The sequence below is a fragment of the Sarcophilus harrisii genome, chromosome 4, assembly GCF_902635505.1.
Source record: "Sarcophilus harrisii chromosome 4, mSarHar1.11, whole genome shotgun sequence".
Taxonomy (NCBI): Eukaryota; Metazoa; Chordata; class Mammalia; order Dasyuromorphia; family Dasyuridae; genus Sarcophilus; species Sarcophilus harrisii.
In genome coordinates this window covers 10,191,330-10,213,674 of record NC_045429.1, presented here as the reverse complement: position 1 = coordinate 10,213,674, position 22,345 = coordinate 10,191,330, and the positions used below count along the sequence as shown (strand labels likewise).

Here is a 22,345-nt window from a genome sequence, read left to right as displayed (position 1 = left end):
GGATCAACCAAATCATTTCCAATGGAGCAGTAATGAACTGAACCAGCTACGCCCAGAGAAAGAACTCTGGGAGATGACTAAGAACCACTACATAGAACTCCCAATCCCTATATTTTTGCCCACCTGCATTTTTGATTTCCTTCACAAGCTAATTGTACAATATTTCAGAGTCTGATTCTTTTTCTACAGCAAAATAACGGTTTGGTCATGTATACTTATTGTGTATCTAATTTATATTTTAATATATTTAACATCTACTGGTCATCCTGCCATCTAGGGGAGGGGGTGGGGGGGTAAGAGGTGAAAAATTGGAACAAGACATTTGGCAATTGTTAATGCTGTAAAGTTACCCCATACATATAACCTGTAAATAAAAGGCTATTAAATAAAATAAAAATAAAAATAAAAAAAAAGTTTCTCAGGGCTTCACACAAATCACCAAAGGTAAACGAAAAGATGATTTCATTATTGATAAAGCATCTTTGAACACTCTTGGAGGTCTAATGAACAAGGTCATTTTATATTCACAAAGTTCAAAATCTGGTTTTATCTAAGTCACATTTAAAAGCCTTTAGGTAAACTGACTGAGTGCGAAATCTTCCTTCTTGTTTGATGATCAGTGATGAGCTGGCTGATCAATGCTGTCCTTTTGGCTCCAGGAGCCGGGCATCTGGGAAGTATCCAGCCTTTCCCCACTGCTGATTCTCATTGTTTTGTGGAATTGAACGGGTGTGAAGACGATCCTGGTGCTGCTTTTTCACTCCCCCAGTTCTTGCTATCTTCCAAAGATGTCAAAAATAAGGGTTTGCCCCCCTTGAAATCCACATGATCTTCTTTAATGGCTTGTTGCGCTCTCTCTGGCTCTGGGGCTTTTGACTCAAAAGCCGAACCTGGAGGCTTCTCTTTCTGTTTGAATGTGCTAGGAGTCTGGGGTTTATTTCCCAAATTTCGGGCTTCATTGAGGGTTTTAAATGCCGGTGATGCTTTAGGAGGTTTTCTGCTCAAAAGGTTATCCAGGTGAGTCATTCTGCTATTCTTGCGGACTACGCGAAAGTTCTGAAGGTACTTGTTGTGTCTGGCATTGGAAGAGTATCGAAACTGGGAAGGATCTGGAGCCGAATCTTGAGATCTCTGCTCCGATTCTGGACTCACTTTGCGGCTCTGAAAGTCCCCACCAGGCATTTGGTCAGATGAGAAATCATCTGTCCTGTGGGAGTCTTCTTTTACCAAGTTTTCTGCCATTGGAGGCTTTGTGGCAGCATCTATTTGCCATTCATCCAAGAGTCTTCCCTTTGCATTGAAAGCGGAGCTCAATGGATCACTGATTAAGGATTTTATGATTTCATTGTTCTTTTTCAAAACAAGATTTGTTTTCGCACTGGTTGGTTTTTCTTTATTTTTCAGGTAATGCCTGTTTCTGGTCAAAAAAAACATTTGTATATATCCCATATCATGAAAAACTATGGGTTTGGTGGTACTTAGCGTCTGTGGAGTAAAAAAAAAAAGGGGGGGGGAGGCATTTAGATTTCCTTCTAGACAGAAGCTGGCCATTTTATCTACAAATACACAAATTACCGTCATACAATCCCAAATTAGACATTGCTAGGCAGAAGTATTTAATGAAATGACAAAGAAAAGTAGCTCTGGCTATGAAATCGTTTTCTTCTAGCTGTATCCTACCTCTAATGTTGATTAAAAGTCGATGTATTTTATAGACAAAGTTTCTCAAACTTTTTGATCTCAGGATACCTTTACATAAAAATTATTGAAGATCCTCCAAAAATTTTTATTTATGTGGTTTACATTTATCAAGAATTATGGTATTAGTATTAGTATTATGAAAATAATTTTGGTCTTGCAGATCCCCTGAAATGTTTTTGAGGACTTTCAGAGATCCCTGGTATACATTTTAAGAAATGTTGGCTTAATCTTTTGAAATAAAATAATGGGGGGGGGGGGAGGAGGGACAACATCAACCTCCAATAAAATCTCCCTGGAAGTCATTGTCAGAGAATATTTGTAGGTTGGGCCACTGGTCCAACTTGGTAGATTTTTGTTTGTTTGTTTGTTTGTTTTGTATTTTTAAGTTCTTATTCTATAAAACCAGTTAATACATGAAAAACATTGAGTTGAAAATCTCCATGTGAAGGATGGATGACAACCTGGTGATATCATCACCAGGGGATTCCTGTTGGGGAGTGCTTGAATTAGGGGGTCTCTGAGGCACCTTTTTGCAATGGGAAGCTGGGACTTTTGATGCTGTGACCAGAGGTGCTAGGAAACATTTTCTGTGAACATCTGTGAAACATTTTGTTTGGTCATTCAGTTGGGTCCCACTCTGCTTAATTCCATGGACGAGTCCATGGGCTTTTCCTGCAAAGGTACTAACTAGAGTGGTTTGCCATTTCCTTCTCCAAAGTATCCACATTTTACATTGGAGGAACTGAGGCACACATGGTTAGGTGACTTGTTCAGGGTCACACAGCTAGTAAGTCTCTGAGGCCAGGTTTGAACTTGGGTCTTCCTGATTACTAGTGAACCTACACAATTACAGACAGAGCTGTGGTGTGGCCACTGACCCAGGGGCACCAATAGCTCCATCTCCGGATGCCTTCTGCCTCTGGAAGCTGCGTTTCCAGGGAGTTCCTCTACATCCAGGAGGATCCTCAGCCGTAGCAGTCTTGCCTTAGGGCAAACCTGCCTCCCCCTCCAGACCAGCTACCTCTCTGGTCTGACTAAAGCTCCATCACTGCAGGAATAACCAGCAACATAGACAACTCGTGGCTATCCAGAGTGTGCTTCCTCTCTCTAATGGAGGTCACAACTCCAGGGATGCTCCAGGGCTTTACAAGGCCCAACTTCAAAACCCTAGTTAAGGCTCTGATTAAAAAGTAAATATCCAAAGCCGATAGTGTTCTATTAAATGAATCTCAGTCTGTAAATTAAACCAAAGAAGCAGTAAGCTGAGCTGGAGGCAGTGAAATATAATGGGTAGCATTAGGTAGTCAGAAAATGTCTCTTTTCTGCTTACAAGTGCCTTCTATATGTGAGGCTCTGGGTTAAGGGCTGGGGATGGATAGGGAGAACTCTTCTCCCTGCTCTCAGAGAGTTTATATTTTAATAGGGAAGGCGTTTTATATATGTGTATATATGTATATGTATATATATGTATGTACATATACTATATGTATGTATATATGTACATATGTATATATATTTATATGTGTGTATATGGATGTATATATACTCTATAAGCATGTGTGCACATATATGAATCTACATAGATATATATGTATATATAAGTATATATGTATACCTATAGTAGACATAAAATACACACCTACAGTAGACATAGAACTCTCCATCCTCCCTATTCTCTCTCCCTTTCTCTCACTCGCCTCCCCCCACTTCCTTTCCTCTCTTTTCCCTCCATTTTATTTTATTTTTCTTAGTCCCAGACCTTAGCACAAAGCTGGCGTATGAACAACCATCCTCCTTGCACAATACTAGATCACCAGCTCTTAGGCCATAGCCCAGCCCAGACTCAAATACACCCCCTTTCTGGGGGCTCCGTTAGCCTGGGCGCTCCCTAGGCTATGATTTGCCTTTCTAAGTATCCCCAGGGCTTGGACAGGGCCTGCAGGACAAGCAGTAAATGCTTAATATTTGTTGACTGACTGCAGCTTGCCAATCCCTTTTCCTTCCAAGCCAGAAGCCGCATCCCCACTCAGCTCTATGATGGCCATCCCCTGGACAGTCCCCAAATGGTCGGAATTGTGTTACCGGGGAAGACACATCTTGCTTTGATTGACTGAGGCTGATGATCTTGGCATTTGGCTTGTTCAATTCATCCTCAAAGCTCAAAGGTATCAGATGCGTTGTCTCGCTCTCTACATCATGCCCAGGGGAAAAGACATCTCTGAACCATCTGTTTTTTCCCAGAGAAGTAGCATCTTTTGGGGCAGTTGGTTTTTTCCTGCAAATGAACAGAGGTTTAGCAAAAAGGATGCATTGGGGGAACGTACTGGGTCAGTCCAATGCACTGATGCAAGAGTTATCATTTATGGAGTCCCACCATCCAACCCAATCCAACAAGCATTTTGCCTTTGTAAGGGCCAGCTATTGCACTAAGAATGGATAAGGAAGGAAGGAAATAAGCCTTTAATACCTATGTGCCTAATATTGTGCTAAACACTTTATGGACATTATCTCATTTTATCTTCATGATGATCTTCATAGGTAGGTACTATGATTCCCATTTTATATTTGAGGAAACTGAGACTGACAGGGGTGATTTTTCCAGATTCACATAGCTAGTTATTTCCCTCCAATTACATGTAAAACAATTTTTAATATTCATTGGATTTTTTTTTTGAGTTCCAAATTCTATCTTTTCTCACTTCCTCCTTGCAATAGTTAATCTAATATAGATTATACATGTAGTGTCATGTAAAACATTTCCATATTGCTTATTTTGTGCAAGAAGATGAAGGAAGCAAGGATGGACTTAAAGAAAGGGAGGGAAGGAGGAAAAGAGAGGAAAGGAAAGAGGGAAGAAGGAAAGAAAGGAAGGAAGGAAGGAAGAAAAGGAAAGAAAAAGGAGATTGAAAAAAATAGTATACTTCAGTCTGTATTCAGATAATATCATTTTTCTTCCGGAGGCAGATAGTATTTTTCATGATTATTGTATTGCTGAGAATAACTGAGTTATTCAGTTTATCATACAATATTCATCACACTATACAATATTCATTATACAATCATACAACACAATGATCTCCTGGTTCTGTACACTTAATTATGTATCAGTTCATGTAAATCTTTCCAAGTTTTTCTAAAATCGTCCTGCTTGTCATTTTTATAACCCAATAGTATTCCATCACAACTTCATTGGCCATTCTGCAACTGATGATATCCCCTCAATTGCCAGTTCTTAACATAAAAAGGACTGCTATGAATATTTTCATACAAATAGATTGTTTTTCTTGTTCTTCTATTTCTCTTCTTTGGGACACAGAATTAATAGTGATATTGCTGGATCGGTTTTATAACCCTTTAGCCAAAGCTACAAATTGTCCTCCAGAGTGGTTCATAACTCCACCATCAGTGTATTAGTATCCCCATTTCCCCACATCCCTTCCCCAACATTTTCTTCCCTTTTTTGTCATATTAACAAATTCTGATAGATTTTAGGTAGTATCTCAGAAGTGGGTTAAATTTTCATTTATCCAATCAATAGTGATTTAGAGCATTTTTCACACGACTATGGATAGCTTTTACTTTTTTTATTTGAAAACTGTCCATATCTTTTGACTTTATTAATTGGGGTATGACTTGTATTCTTATATATGTGACTCAATTCTCTAAACATTTGAGAAATGAAGCTTATATCAGAGATAATTGTTGTAAATATTTTCCTATTTGTTTTCTACTTTTTTTCTAAATTTGATTTCAAGAGGTTTTTTGTACATTATCTAAATTTTTTAATAAAAATTAATCATTTAATATTTTAATGCATCCTATAACTTGTTTGCCCATAAATTCTTTTCTTCTTTATCTGATAAATTATTCCTTTTTCTCTGAATTTCCTTTTGGTATGTCTAAATCATGTACCTATTCTATTTTGGTCTTATCTTGGTATATGGAATGAAATGTTGGTCTATATCTAGCTTCCGCCATAAGTTTTATAGACTATAGGTCTATACCTCATCATAAGCCCTTTGGGATTGTCTTTGATTATTGTATTGCTGAGAATAACTGAGTTATTCAGTTTATCATACAATATTCATCACACTATACAATATTCATTATACAATCATACAACACAATGATCTCCTGGTTCTGTACACTTAATTATGTAATCAGTTCATGTAAATCTTTCCAAGTTTTTCTGGAACTTCTGCCATGAGGTTTCCAGCTTTGTCTTTGTCAAATGAGTTTTTGTTCCAAAAGTTTGGGTCTTTGGGTTTATCAAATATTAGATTACTATAATCACCTATTGCAATATATTGTATACTTAATCTATTCCACTAATCCATCACTCTTATTTCTTGGCCAGTAGCAGATTTTAATAATTACAACTTTGTAATATAGTTTGAGATCTGGTATGACCAGGAGTTTATGCTTTAGTTGCTAATAACATGTATGCATTCATAAAACAGCCAAAGGGAGAATAGTATGATAGGCAGGGCACTAGATTTGGAGTCTGAGGGATGAAGTCTGAATACCAGTTCTGCTGTATACTACCAGAGTAGGGAGGTGATGAGTTTTTTCTTCTGGTTACAGAAGAGCATCAAAATAAAGAAATTTTACAACTCATACATATATATGTATATGCATATATACATATATGTATAGTAAAGTCTGGAATGTGGGAGAGATGAGAGAGAACAAGAACTTTTACTTCCTTAGCTTACCTTTTGTTCTGGGTCAAATTCATTTACAAGACAAGCAAGAGAATGCCCTTAGGACTCTCTAACTCTAAGTGAAAGAGTTGTCTAGAACATAGGGATGTGATTTCCATAGAAATTGAAAAGATAGGACATTTTTAAAATTTTAAATTGTTTGATTTTACTTTAATTTTTTTATATAATAAGCTTTTTATTTTCAAAGATAGTTTTCAACATTTCCCCTTGACAAACTTTGTGTTCCAAATTTTTCTCCCTCTCTTCCCCCATCCCCTCCCCAAGACAGCAGGTAATATAAAATATGTTAAACATGTGAAATTCTTCTATACGTATTTTTAATTATGCTGCACAAGAAAAATCAGACACAAAAGGGAAAAAATGAAAGGAAAAATAACAACATCAAAAATGATGAAAATACTATGCTGTGATTTGCATTCAGTCCCCACAGCCCTCTCTCTGGCTGCAGATGGCTCTCTCCATCATAAGTCTATTGGAATTGACTGAATCATTTCACTGTTGAAAAGAGTCAAATCCATGAGAATTGATCATCGCATAATCTTGTTCTTGTGTATAATGATCTCTTGGTTCTGTTCACTTCACTCAGCATCAGTTCCTGTAAGTCTCTCCAGGCCTCTCTGAAATCATCCTGCTGGTCATTTTTATAGAATAATAATATTCCATAACATTCATATACCATTTAGTCATTCTCTAGCTGATGGGCATCCACTCAGTTTCCAGTTCCTTGCCACTACACAAGGGGTGCCACAGACATTTTTGCACATGAGGGTCCCTTTCCCTGCAAGGTCTCTGGGATATAGGCCCAGTAGAAACATTGCTGGATCAAAGAATATGTGCACAGTTTTATATTCATTTCGACAAAGTTCCAAATTGCTCTCCAGAATGATTGGATCAGTGCACTACTCCACCAACAATACTTCAGTGTCTCAGTTTTCCTGCATCTCCTCCAACATTTATCATTATTTCTCCTGTCACCTTAGCCAATATGTGAGGCATTTATGGTGCCTCAAAGTTGGATATGACATTTTCTTAGGACATTCTGCTTGGCTTTTGTAATCTGGTGTGATGGCTATGAATAAAGAATCAAAAAAAAGAAAAAAAAAGAAAAGAAAAAAGAACCAAAGGTGGAAAGTAGCCCTATAAAGGGCTCAGCAGCCTTCACAACAGAGGTACTAGTCTTCCCTGAAGACTATATCCCTATATCCCTCTCAGAAACTAGCAACAGTATTTGGGGAATTTTACTGGGATTACTGGGATACTGGGATACTGGGATTACTGGGATGATTGGAATTGGAATTGGGTGATTACTAGAAATCATTGACTGGCACATTTTAAGGAACTCATGGCTATGGTGTTCATTTGTGTGCATATGATCTAGCTCTTCGAATGAAGAATGACTTGATTAAATGACAAATCTTGAGTATTTATTAATTTATCTGATGGTTATGGCACTGTGACTGATTTGCTGCTCACTCGGACTCCAGGATGCATTGGTCTATTTCTAATGAATCTAATAGAGTGTCTAGATAAAGCAAGATTGGCAAACCTCAATGTCCTCCTTGCCTTCTCTCACTCATTCTCCAAATCCAACCAATTTCCAAAATTTGCCATTTCTAGCTTTACAACATCTTGATTAAATCTCCTTCCTCACCCCCCTTTCCCCCATCTTTATAGCCATGACTCTAATTTGGGCTTTTATCTCTTGCTTGACTATTTCAGTAGCTTCTGAGTTGCTTTCCTCATCTTCAGTGTTCTCTCACTTATCCATTCTCCATTAGCTGCCAGTTTGACCATATTATTGTTGTAGAAACACAATTCTAGCCTCCATATGACATTACATTTGGGGAGGGAATTGCTAAAGACTTCACTTCTTTCCCACTCACCAAGTTTCAGTGATCCTCACTGCCTCGCTGCCACCAGAATCAAATCTCAATTGTGTTTGGTTTTGTACCATTTCATACATTGGTCCCTTCCTATTTGTTTGGTCTTAGACTGGGAGAAAGGAAGCCATGATAGCCTTCAATTCCAGGGAGTCCAGAACTAGGAAGATCATGGAGAATCTCCAAATGGATACACAGCCATCATCAGTGGCTAACCCAAGCTGTCCTGAGATCCAGGATCTATTTGGAGATGATCTTCCTTGCCCAGATTTATGGCCAGAAGCACCAAAGTTCTGCATTTGCAAATGACTTCAGAGATCATAGATTTCAACAGTCTATATTTATAGATCAGGAACTGAGGTCCAAAGGGATTCAGTGGCCTTAGCATCCGAGACATGGATGGCAGTGGATCCCTGTCTCCCCCAACTTCTGAAATGCTCTCATGAAGGGTTAAGTGCCCTTGTGGAATCATTCCACTGTAGCCTCTACACCATAGAAATGCCACAGATTGATCCTTCTAAGAGTTCCCTTATGTGCAATCCCGTGTATCCTCACCCTTTCCACTGATGACGTATATTTATGGGGTTTGCCTCTTATTTATAGGAGTGGGTTCTATTGCCAATTTTCTTGCTAGGCTATTTCATCAAATGCCTTTGCTTTAAATTAATTCTGGCAAGCTAGAAAAAGAAATAAACACAGAGGGCCAATTCAGAGAAAGGATGGATGGGAGAGATAGATTAAACTTCTATAGAGGGAGTCAACCCAGAAGGAAGGGGAAAGTCTTAAAAAGGAGATTGTGAAGATTACAAAGAATCATTCCAAGGAGAAGGAAAATCAAGATAACTTGAAGAGACATATAGATACATAGAAAATTCACCAACCAACAGAGATTTTAAAATACATAAAAAAGAAAAAGGAAACAAAGTACGGCAGCAGGAAGTGAACACAAAAATATGGCATGTTACCTAAGATTGCTGTTACCGATACAGAAGCTCAGAATAACTAAAGAAGATAAGGAGAATGAACAACAACAAGAAGGGCTTAAAAAGTTTGAGCCATATTCATTGTTTTTCTTTTTTTTTCTTTTTGCAATACGGCTAACATGGACATGCTTTGTATGACTTCACATGTAAAGATGATACATTGCTTGTCTTCTCATGGAATAGGGGACTAAAGGGAGGGAGATAATTTGAAATACAAAATAAAAATGAAAAAAAGTTAGCAAAAAAAATGGCCCCCTAAAATTAACTAGATTGAGGAAGAAACTAAAGTCACAGAAGAGACAGGACCACTGTGTGAGTTGGATGGGACGATGATGGCAGACAAAAAGGAGAAAGAAGGGCTACTTCATTTGCCTTCTCTTTTCTCTACCAAGGAGAATGATGGCAAAAGAAGTGAGGAAACAAATATGGATAAGAAGAATATATTGTATATCATATGATAATATTCTGTCTCATGTTAACAAAAATGCTAAATAAGTAAAGAATAGCTAAGATAAATAATGGAAGTACTTTGGTGCCCTTGATAAAATTACAACATATAATCCAGAAAAGCTATATCCTAGCAGTCTGAAAGACCTGGCAAATGTGATTGCTGCATCGTTGCCAATGATAGATTTTAAAGACAATGCTTTAATGGCAAATGGGAGAGGTGCTTGATAGGGTGAGTCATCCTGATTTTCCAAAAAGGAAAGATAATAGAGTCTAAAAACCAGTGTATTTGATTTTGTCTAAATGTCAAATGATTTGGCTGACTTTTACAATGGATATTAACTTTTGAGTGTGAGTTGAAAGTTCCTTACAACTCAAAAATCTTAAGACTCTGAAGAGATCTCCTCCACATGTCCACATGATGGCTTTTCAGATTTGTGAAGGCTGAACACATATCCTGCCTCATGAGGTCCCCCAGGTCCTTCAGGAGGTCCTGAATGAACTCTGAGTTCAAGACCCTTGACTCTTGTGATTGCCCTCCTTTGGACCAAAGTCCTGAAATGGTACTGAACCCCATACTCCAATGGAAGTCTGACTGGGGCAAAGCATACTTCCTTGTTCTGGCTTTATTAATGAGGATCCTAGAGAGCAAGGAGATGCCATAGTGCATAATGCACTCGGCTTGAAACATGGAAGACTCATCATCCTGAGTTCGAATCTAGCCTCAGACACTTACTAACCATGTGACCCTGGGCAATTCACTTAACCTATTTGCCTCAGTTTCCCAATCTATAAAATTAACTGGAGAAGGAAATGTCAAAATATCCCATTATCTTTGCCAAGGAAACTCCAAATGGGATCAAGGAACAGTTGGATATGACTGGAAAAAGGACAACTACAAGAAAAAAGGGTAATATTAATTTTATCACATTGTCACATTATAGATCCTTTTGAACTATCACTTAATTGTTAAATATTCTTCCCCATTTTGGGCAATCCATACATTTCTTTGGACTATGACTTTTGTTACAACAATTATCAATCTGTCTATGTGTTTATTTCTCTATATGTATATATACATATATATGTGAGAAATAAAATTTAGTAGAATAATCAAGAGTTGTCACAAAAGATAAATACTTTACTGATACTTTTTTTGAAAAGATGGTAAGAGAGATGCCTTGGGGGCTGCATGTGATACTTCTCAGCTTGCTCTGCTCTCATTCAGTGAAAGGCTGGAGAATAAGGTAACTAACAATGGAACTTGGTCACAAAACTTCAGTCTTATAAACTAGAAGCCAGTAGCAATGTGTGGGACACCCCTTCCCAATACTGTGCCTTATGGATTTCATTTCTGCACGTGTTTGAAATAGTGGGAAAAAAACCCTATACAAGGTTATCATCATGCATGTATGTCTGCCCACATGTATGTTACACATATGCATGTATCATGTACATAAATCCTCTTCAGCTAACTCTCTAACTGCAAAATTCGGAGGGTGAGACTCAAATCTCTTTTACCTTGACATCTTCCATCATGGATCTGAGATAGAAAGTGGGTAGAAGGACTGAAATCTTTCCAGACCAATGAGCATCACTTCTTCTGCAGAAGAAAGAGCATTGAATCTGTAGCTAGAGGGTGAGGGTTTGAACCTTGACTTTCACTTACTACCTGTGTGATCTTGGCAAGTCTCTTCTCTCTGGGTCTCAGTTTCCTCATTTCTGAAATGGGTGAGTGGGACCAGATGTTTTCTAAAGTCCCTTCCAGCCCTGGAGCCCTAGTCCTCTGTTCCTGGGTTACATGAGTAGTGACAGCATCAAAGGCAGGATCTGAATTCTGAGCCCATTGCTCTGCCCTTTGCAGTATGCTGCCATCTTCTCCCAGTCATAAGTGAGCAGAAGTCAGAGGGGCTTGTCCCCAAAATGCCCAAATACAAGAGAACAAGCCCCATTTGGGATTGTCCCCCAAGGTTCCCATCAATGTTCCTAAGCCATTTGCAGGGAGCTGTTCATGACCTTTCCCTTTAGTGGAACAAGAGAACATAAACCACAAAATGTCATTGTTTAAACAGTTACCTTACTTTTATGCCATCCTTCGTTAAAATATCAGTTGGGTCGGAGATTGTTACAAATTTCTGACAGGGAAATTTATTTTTACCTGGAACGAGAAAAGGTTTTTGTAGGAGATTTGTGAGCTCGGTCACTCAGGAAGCAATTGGTGGAAGGGGAAGGGGGCAGAGGGTCCAAGACATCTGGTGGCATTGGGGGTCAAAGTGATGAGCCCCGGCTCTCAGTCAGATGATCTGGGTTCAAATCTCACTTCACCTGAAGTCACTTAAGTGACTGGCACCTCAATTTCCTCCTACACATAATGACAATCAGACAGCGCACTGTTTGGCTCATAGTAGGCACTTAATGACTTGACTTGTAGACTTGACTATGAGGTCCCTCAGTTTTAAGTTTTTAATGGAGTGCTGAGGTTAGAGTCTGGAAGACCTGAGTTCAAATTCTGCCCGAGACAGGACCATTCACTTACTACCCTTACCCTCAGTTTGCTCCTCTGTAAAAGAATCATAACAATGACAATTACCTCCTAGGGTTGTTGTATCAAGAGAAAGTAGCGCAGGTGAAGAATCTTGTAAACCTTAAGTGCTTTATAAATGCTAGCTGTCATTATAATTATTGTGACATCTGTGATCTTAAGATCTTAGAAGTGGAAATCAAAAGGATGAATTATCCAATTATCATTAATGTTGGATTTCAATATGATAGTGGAGGTTTAATCAGCCACACCCTGCCATCACAATTAGTTTAGGGAGAATAGAATGACCCTCCAAGTCCACAACTTAATTCCTAGGCTTCTTTTTGAAGTTAAATAGGATGAAAAGTTAGGAGTACAATTAACAATCAGAGTCCCCAGTTAGAAAAATGCTAACATTTAGGCAGAGGTTTCTTTCTTTAATTTAAATCTAGGTTAGTGTTTCGCTGACTTATAGCTTCTTTATATGTGATGCTAGAAACTTAACCAAATCTAATACAGGGTATTGCTGTTATTAGACAGGGATGAGAAGAGATTGTGGAATGACTGAACCTTCTTTCATAGATCTCTGTTTTTTAAAAGGTGGGTTCAACTGATAGCTTGGATTTTATGCTCTGAGATACCTCTAGGGGATCCACGACTCTCCTCATTTTCTTCCTTCATGCTCTGCTCTTGGTCTCTCAGTTTTTCTCATTCATTTGTTGCTTCTGTCTTGCTCATTCTTTCTATTCCAGCTTATTAAGTTTACAGTAGGGCTGGGGAGATTGTCCCCCTATATTGTTGTTGCTCATCTCGAGGTGCCACCTTCTTCCTCTCAATCTGTGTTTTATAGACTACCTGTTTTCCTTTTAGAACTTTCAGGTATGACTCAATTCTACATTCTGGCTTAAAGATCAAGACTTTACAAGTCAAGTAAGCACATTTCTTAAGCACAAACTAAGTGGCAGGCTCTATGCTAAGTGAGAGAGATACAAATAAAAGTAAAAACAGCTTCTGCTCTGAAAAAACTCACAGTATAATGAGGAAGAAAACATACGAACTATTATATACCTACAAGAGTTATATGGAATTGGAGATAACCTCAGAGGGAAGAAACTAGTTTTAAGAGGGGACTAGGAAGGCAACTCGTAAAGGATAGGAATTGAGCAGAAACTTGTAGCAAACCAAGGAAGCCAAGAGATAGCAATAAGAAGAGGGAACATTCCCAAAATGAGGACAGTCAGTGAAACCGCATGAAGTCAGGAGAGGAAGCGTATTGTTCAAAGAATAGCAAGGAGGCCAGTGTCACTGGATGATATAGTACATGGAGGGGAAAAAAAGAGTAAGAAGCCTGGAAAGGGAGGAAAGGCTAAGATTATGAAGGGGGTTTATGAGCCAAACAAAGGATTTTTTATTTAATCCTGGAGGTGAGAGAGAGCTACTGGGATTTATTGAATAGACAGTTGACATGGTTAGATCTGAATCTGGATACTCTTTAGTAGTTAAGTGGAGGATGGAGTGAGTAGGAGAGAATGAGATAGGCAGATTTTCCAGCAGCTACTGCAATGGTCCAGGCTGGGGGGAGAAATCTGCACCAAGGTGGGGGCAATGTTATGGGAGAGAAGTAGGCAGAGGTGAAATTGACAAAAGAAGCTGCAGAGGTGAGATTGACAAGAGATGCAGCAGTAGTGAAACTGACAGGAGATGCAGCAGTGGTGAAATTGACAAGAGAAGCTGCAGAAGTGAAATCAACAAGAGATGCAGCAGTGGTGAAATCGACAAGAGAAGCTGCAGAAGTGAAATCAACAAGAGATGCAGCAGTGGTGAAATCGACAAGAGAAGCTGCAGAGGTGAAATCGACAAGAGATGCTACAGAGGTGAAATCGACAAAAGATGCTACAGAGATGAAATTGACAAAAAATGCTCTGCCTCAGACTTTCTGCTGATTTACAATCTTGCATCTCCAAGCTTTGCCCCAAACTTTCTGCTGACCTACAAACTTACATCTCCAATTACCTGTCAGACGTCTTGAACCAGAAGTTCCATAGCCATTCAAATTCAGTATGTCCACAACAAAACTGCTTTGCCACTAACCTTTCCATTCCTCCTATCTTTCCTATTATTGTAGAGGGCACCACCACCCTCCCAGAATCCCAGATTCTAAAATGGGAGTCATCCTGGATACATCGCTATGTTCCATTTCTATAGTCAAGTCTGTCCATCACAGGCTTGCAACATCTCTCCTTGACTTCATCCTGAAGCACCTTTTAAATATATCCCCATCCTCTCCTCTGACACTGACCCTACTCTGATACATACCTTCATCACCTCATCTCTAGACCACTGCAACATCTTCTGCTAGGTCTACCTGCCCCACATGTCTCTCCTTACTCCAATCCATTCTTCCTCCAGACATTAGAATGATTTTCCCAAAGAACAGGTCTAGTCCTATCTCTCTCTCTCTCTCTCTCTCTCTCTCTCTCTCTCTCTCTCTCTCACACACACACACACACACACACACACACACACACACACACACACACACCATCTTCTCATTACTATGCTGTTTGGCATTAAAAACCCTTCATAAACTGTCTCCTCTGACCTTTCTAGTTTTCTCACACTTCCCCATCACCATCTCCATTTATTCTTCAATCCAGAAATACTGGTCTCTGGCTCTTTCATATCTCTAGGCTCTGAGTATTTTCTCTGAGTACTTCCTGGGCGTAAAATGATTTCTCTCTTCCATTCTAATGAATGATCTCTTGTCTCTTCTTTAATTCTAACTAAAATCCCATCTTCTACAGAAAGTTTTCTCCAATCCCTCTTCATTCTAGTGCCCTCTCTGATAGTTATCTCCTATTTATCTTGTATAGAATGTGTTTATATATATATGTATATATGTAAATATATATGTTTGTGTGTGTGTGTGTGTGTGTGTATGTGTGTGTGTGTATCAGTATAAGGACACAAATTTTGAGATTCAAATTTCCTCCCCCATTTCTTATTATCCCTTAAGGCAGTAAGCAATTTATTTTATGTCATATGTGTGCAATTGTGTAAAATATATTTCCATATTAGTCGTGTTGTGAAAGAAGAAACTAACAAAAATAAAATATCATGAAAATAATAAAGTGAAAAATAGTATGTTTCAATCTGCATTCAGATTCCAACGGTTCTTTCTCTGGAGGTAGATAGCATTTTTCGTCATAAGTCATTTGGAATTGCCTTAGACCATTGTATTGCTTAAAGTAGCTTTTCATTAACAATGAATCATCATACAATATTGCTGTTACTGTGTACAATGTTTTCCTGGTTCTGCTCACTTCACTTTGCATCAGTTCATGTAAGTCTTTCTAGGTTTTTCTGAAATTATCCTGTTCATTATTTCTTATAATAAAATAGTATTTCATCACAATTATATACCACAACTGGTTTGGGTATTCCCTAATTGATGGGCATTTCCTCAAAGTCCAATTCTTTGCTAACACAAAAAGAGCTGTGAATGTTTTTGTATAGATAAGTGTTCCCTCTCCCATTTCTCTGTCTTTGTCTCTGTTTTTTTCTTTCTTTCTTTCTTTCTTTCTTTTTCTCTTTCTCTCTCTTATACAAACTTAAGAGTGGTATGATTGGGTTAAAGGGTATGTTCAGTTTGGATGCCATTTGGAAGCAAATTGCTTTTCAGACAACACGACTAATGTGGAAATATATTTTACACAATTGCACATATATGATATAAAATAAATTGCTTACTGCCTTAAGGGATAATAAGAAATATTGAATCAGTTCACCAGCAGTGCTTTAGTGTCCCAATTTTTCCATATCCCCTTCAACATTTATCATTTTCCTTTTCTGTCAGGGTAACTAATTTGATAAATTTGAGGTTGTTTTAATTTGCATTTTTCTAATCAATAGTAATTTAGAGTATTTTAATATAGCTATAGATAGCTCTGATTTCTTCATCTGAAAACTGTTCATATCCTTTGACCATTTATCAGGTGGTGAATGACTTGTATTTTTATAAATTTGACTCAGTTCTCTATGTTTTTGAGAAATGAGGCCTTTATCAGAGATACTTGCTATAAAAATTGTTTCCCAGTTTTCTATTATCCTTCTAATCTTTGTTGCATTGTTTTTGTTTGTATGAAACCTTCTTAATTTAACATAATCAAAATTATCCATTTTACATTTTGTAATCCTATCTCTTGTAAGTCCTAAATTTTTCCTTTAACAATAGATCTGACAAGTATATTGTTTCTTGCTTTCCTAATTGCTTATACTATTATCCTTTATGTTTAAATTGTCTACCCATTTTGAACTTATCTTAGGATTTGATTTAAGATGTTGGTCTATATCCAAATTCCACCATAGGATTTTCTAGTTTTCCCAGTAATTTTTATCAAATACTTGAGATCTTTGGATTTATCAAACACTAGATTATTTTGGTCATTTTCCATTGTATATGGTATACTTAATCTATACCACTGATCCACCACTCTATTCAGTACCATTATAGTTTGGGTGTTTACTGCTTTATAATATGGTTTGAAATCTGATATGTCTAGGCCATCTTCCTTCACATTTTTTCAGTAATTCTGAAAAAGACCTAATTTTTCAAGAATATAAATAGCAGCTCGCTTCTATACTGGCAAATAATGGGAAATTGAGACGATGTCCATCATTTGGGGAATGGCTAAACAACTTCTGGTATATAATTTTAAGGGAATATTATACTATGATAAATGATGAACAGAATGCTTTCAGAAAAACTTGGGAAGACTTATATGAACTGAAATAAAGTAACATGAGCAGAATTGGGAGAACATTGTACACCATAAAAGCAATATTGTAAGGATGATCAGCTGTAAGAAAACTTAGCTATTGTGATCAATGTAACGATTAAGACAATTTCAAAGGACTTGTGATGGAAAACGCTATGCTCTGGAGTCCAAATTGAAGCATTTTTAAAATTTTATTTTTCTTGCCTAATTTTTATTTTTTTTAAATTAATTATGAAATAATTCTTTTAATTATGAAAATGTTTTGAAAGACTTCTATAATGGGTGTTGCTTTCCTAATAAGTAGAGAAAGTTTGGAGGGAGAGAACATACATCTTTTAAAAGTGACAAAAATGTTTATTGATTGAGTTAACCTCTCTTAGCCTCAGTTTTCTCACTTACAAAACTGGGCCAAAATCTATCACCTAGGTTTGTTGTGAGTATCTCATGAAATAGTATATATAAAGTGCTTTGAAATCTTTAAAGTACTACATAAATGCTAGACAGTAACATTATACTTAAGTCAAAATTTACGTATCATAGATTCCATCAAACTAGACCACCACCCATATACGCTTGTATCAGTCACCCTCCTGTGACACTGTTTCCCTCAATCCTTTTTTCTAATATCTATTTCAGAAAGTTGTAATTATTCCAGACCAATGATGACATAAGTTATGTACCTGGTAAATCTTGACCTTTCTTTTCATTTTCTTTATGACTGGATTGATAATATGGAGTTGAAAATTCTGCAGTGCCCGAGTCAGGTTCTTTCATTGGTAACGTAGCTGATTCAGGTACTCCGACCCATGATAAAATGTGCCCTGTCTAAACAAAAAAAGATCATGTAAGTTTTTAAGTTCTCTCCTTTTCTGGACCTGTAGATACAGAAATATTTATAGCAGTTCTTTTTGGGGTGGCAAAGAAATGGATATTGAGGGAATTCCCATCACTGGGGGAATGGTTGAACAAGTTGTAGTAAATGATTTTAACAGATTATTATTATGCTATAATAAACGATGAGCAGAATGCTTTCAGAAAAACCTGGGAAAACATATGTGAATTGATGCAAAGTAAAGTGAGCAGAACTAGGGAAACATTGTACATAACAGTAACAGCATTATCACATGATGATCAACTGAATGACAACTACTTTCAGCAATGCAGTGATCATTGTATTATAAGGCAATTACAAGGATCTTTTTTTTTTTTTTTTTTTTTTTCAGATAATTGGGGTTAAGTGACTTGCCTGGGGTCACACAACTAGGAAGTGCTAAGTGTCTCAGGTTAGATTTGAATTCAAGTCCTCTTGACTTCAGGGGTGGTGCTCTATCCACTGCACCATCCACCTGCCTTAAAAGGATCTATGTTGAAAAATTCTATCTACCTCCAGAGAAAGAACTGATGAAAGTATGAATGCAAATGGAAACATACTATTTTTTAAAGTTTTCTTTATTTTTCATGTTTGTTAAGGAATTGTTTGTTTGTTTTGGTCTGTGTTTCTCTTTTTCTATGACTAATATGGAAATGTTTGTCTGATTATACATGTATAATCTATTTCAAATATCTTACCTTCTCAAGGATAAGAGATTGAAGGAAGGGAAGGAGGGAATTTGGAACTCAAAATTTTTAAAAAGTGTTAAAATTAGATGAAATTGAAAAAAAAATCAAATTCTGAAAATTTTGAAAAAATTTGAAAAAAATAAGTTTTTCCTTTTTTGAAATTTTCCCCTCTCCACCATGAGACCTCTTGAAATTTTGTATTGCCATATGGAATTCTCTTGATTGGGTCAAATCCTATGTGTAGAGGGCGTAACTTTGGGGAAGTGTATTCTAAAGAAGTATACTTGAAAACAAGGAATTGATGAGACAACGGTTATCTAGTTTACATATGCTTAGTACTTAGCATGGTGATGTAATAGTTCTACAATTGATGTAATTGTAATAGGGTATTTAAACTGAGGACAAAGTCAGCCACAGACATTCTATTTTTGATCATCATCCTGGTGGCTCTCCTGCTTCCTGCACTAAGATCAGACTGGCAGACCGGCAGAATGCTAGCAGAGGAGACTGGGTCAGACTATGACAGAGACAGACTGTGAAGGGGACAATTAAGACTTTGGACTTTATTCCTGACTATTTTCATGGAGATTATTCTGCTGAGATGAAGCTTGGTCCCAAGGCCCTGCAGAAAGCTAACCCGAAGATTACACCTTTGTCTAGGAATGAAACCTACCTCAGTTTTATCCTTGTATTTTGGATTAAGAAAAGGCTTTACCATCTTCCATTTTTCAGGTATTTCTGAAGGATGTAGTTTCTCTACTGAAGGAGAAAAAGAGTGAGGACTAAATGTTATTTACTTATTCTTAATCCCTTCATTTACAGAGTTTCAGAGACCTTAAAAGACTATATTTAACCTTAGCTATTGTGATTTTCTAAAGCTACTGGCACTAAGTTAAACTTTCAAGTTGTAACCAGAGTTTTCTCAAATTTGTGTTGCTTGTATTATACCTTTCAGAAGTGATCCCTAATAATAATGATATTAACAAAACAGTAGCTGATACGGATATGCTACTTTGAAGGATTTAAAATATTTAATGTTCATGATATCTGTGGATGGCATGGCTGAGGTGGTGAATGGATGACTACACTTCCCATGATGCTTGGGTCTAGAGAGCAATTGTTCATTGACAGATGTTCCCTAGGACTCCATTTCTTCTATCAGTGAGTTCCTGTAAGGCAAGGTGACTGATGCCATGGAACCTGTCTGATGCAAGAAGAATAAATGAGTCTTGGAACACTGAACAGACCTTCTTGTAGAGATGGATTTGATGGAATTGAATGCTATCTTCTTAGACATGGATGAATTATCCTGACACATCGTGTGAAGTTCTCAGTTTTCATTTAGCAGCTTCTGAATTTCCCTATCATTTTCATCAAATCAGTCTTCGTTTTTGTGAGTGTTCTGACCCAGATGAACATCAAATCTCTGAAAGCTGTGCATTCTTTTCTGCTTTCACTGTTGCCAATTCTGTATTGGCTCAATTTGCCCTCCAAGTTAGAAGCATTCTAATCTGTTAACATTAATTCTCAGTTAATTTTTTTTTTGCCTTGGGGTTACTGCTTTTGTCTATGATCAGTCCAGCACTCTGTCCTACACATTGCCTTAGTCACTCTCACATCCTATCTGTCTCTTCTTACTATCACAGAGTCTATTAAATGCCACTGTTTGCTGTGAGGATACATCCATGATGTTCTTTTATATTTAGGTAAATAGAATAGTTTAAGTAAATGAGATGCACAAGTTGTCAGTAGTAAATGACCATTGCTGTTGCTGTTCCCAACTCCATTCATCCCAAGAATTTCCTGCCATGTCTGAGTCCATGCCTACTCTAGCACTGAAGTTACCCAGAATTATAAACTTGTCCTTGTTTGGCCCATTGATGATAAAAAAAACAAACAAAAAAACAAACAACTCCATGTCTTTATAAAATTTTTCTTTGACCTCATGAGGGTTTGTCTTGGTGGGAATATAGCCACTGATGGATGATGGCATGGCTCCTAGTGCATCCACATCTGCTGCCCATATCTGCCCATTGACTCAGAACTTTGAGATAGGTAGAAATGGTAAAACGTTGTGATATCTTTTAGTTCATGCATAAATTGAATTTAAGTGAAGCAGAGTTACACAAAGCCATCAACCTCCTTTTCTCTTCCAGAGTCATCACTGGCCATTGGCAGGAGAGAATCAAGATGGCAGGTGGTGACTCGAGATACAATGGATGACCTTGGTGACTTCTATGTCTATCCAAGCTGTAAGTGCTCCATACCACCTGCTTCATCTGCCTTCATGGATGCTAGAACAAATGGTTCTTTATGTGCTTGACATGGACACCCCTCAACTCACCATAGGCTTTGAGACCTCTCAGTTACCCTCATCTTGGTTTAGGCCATCTGCTGAAATGGCTTCCTGGGGTGTGCATGTTGTGCTTCTTGGAGCCACAGGTGAGAGTTAGGTAGATCAGGTGAACATCAAAGGAGCAAAGCAGCCTTGAAAAGGGTTTGGCAGCCCTCGCCCTCAGAGGAACTAGACTTCCCTGAACACACCCTACACTGCTTGGCCTGTGATGTTAATTAAACAATAATAGAATTAGATGGATTTGGAACTGGTTCAATGACTATATTCAAAGAGTAGTCATTAATGGTCCTTTTGGCAGGCACTCTCTATTGGAGTGCCCTTGGGGTCTGTGCTCAGCTCTGAGCTTTTAAACATTTTTATTAATGACTTGGATAAAGGCACAGATGGTATGATTATCAAAGTGGTCCATAATTCAAAATTAGTAGGGATCATTAACGCACGGAATGATAGAAATAGGATTTAAAAAAGAGAATGTCGGGCCACAGCATTGGACTGAACTTAGTAGAATGAAATCCAGTAGAAATAAATATATAGTTTCATACTTGGGTCAAAAAAATTTGATATCCCAAGTACAAGATGAAGGAATCATATAGGAATCATATATGGTTGTCTATCTAAAAATACCTGGAGGATTTCAGGTTCAATATAAGTCAACCTTGTGATATATGACAGACAAACCTTAAGCTGCATTGAGGAGGTTCACTTTTCAGGAATAAGGAAGTGATAATCCTACTTTTCTTCGCCTTTACCAGTCCTCCACTGGAGTATTGTGCTCAGATCTAGAGACCATAATTGAAGGAGGACATAAAATTGAGACCATCCACAGGAGGGCAAACAGAATAGGGAAAAAGTCTTGAGTTCATGTCCATGAGGTTTCAATGAAAAAAATTGGTTTATTTACCATGGAAAAGAGAAAAGCTGGGACCTACAGAAGAATAGGAATGAGAGCTATTCCTTCCATCTCTCAGTCCTGTTCCAAGTGATTTTTGATGGGAAAGCATTGTGTATGGCCTTCACTCCAACTCAACATAAGTCCCAGTAATGATATTTATCAATTCCCTCCAGTTCACTATTTCTACACATCTACATTCACACAATGGGGATCGGAAGAAACCAGAATTAATCCTTCAGGAATTTTGTTGTGTGGTTTCCTTAATTTTTGGCTATTTTATTTTTAATTGTTGTTTTTAAAATGTATATGTTCTTGGCTTGTTTGCAAGAAGCAAACTGAGTTGGAGTTATTTTTTTCCTCCTTTTTAGCTTATCAGATGATCCATATTTGGGGCTCAAGCCATTTGAAAATAAATATATTGAAAATATGAAATATTTAGATCTTCCAAAATATCCTACCTGAGTTGTGAATTGTTCTAAGTATTCTGGAGAATAATTTGGAGC

At 37.6% G+C, this 22,345-nt stretch overlaps 1 protein-coding gene across 6 annotated transcripts in view; it reads right to left on the bottom strand.

The window, feature by feature from the left end:
- Positions 1-438: 438 nt before the first annotated feature.
- Positions 439-22,345, bottom strand: part of C4H1orf141 (chromosome 4 C1orf141 homolog) — a 59,878-nt gene continuing 37,971 nt past the window's right edge. For all 6 annotated transcript variants that reach the window (XM_031968913.1, XM_031968911.1, XM_031968912.1 and 3 more), the window contains 5 exons: positions 19,268-19,353; positions 17,715-17,859; positions 11,812-11,893; positions 3,784-3,976; positions 439-1,485 (listed from right to left, as the gene is read on the bottom strand). In XM_031968913.1, coding sequence (XP_031824773.1) covers positions 706-1,485; positions 3,784-3,976; positions 11,812-11,893; positions 17,715-17,859; positions 19,268-19,353 — 1,286 coding nt within the window. In that variant the 3' untranslated portion in view covers positions 439-705. The remainder of the gene's footprint in view (positions 1,486-3,783; positions 3,977-11,811; positions 11,894-17,714; positions 17,860-19,267; positions 19,354-22,345) is intronic.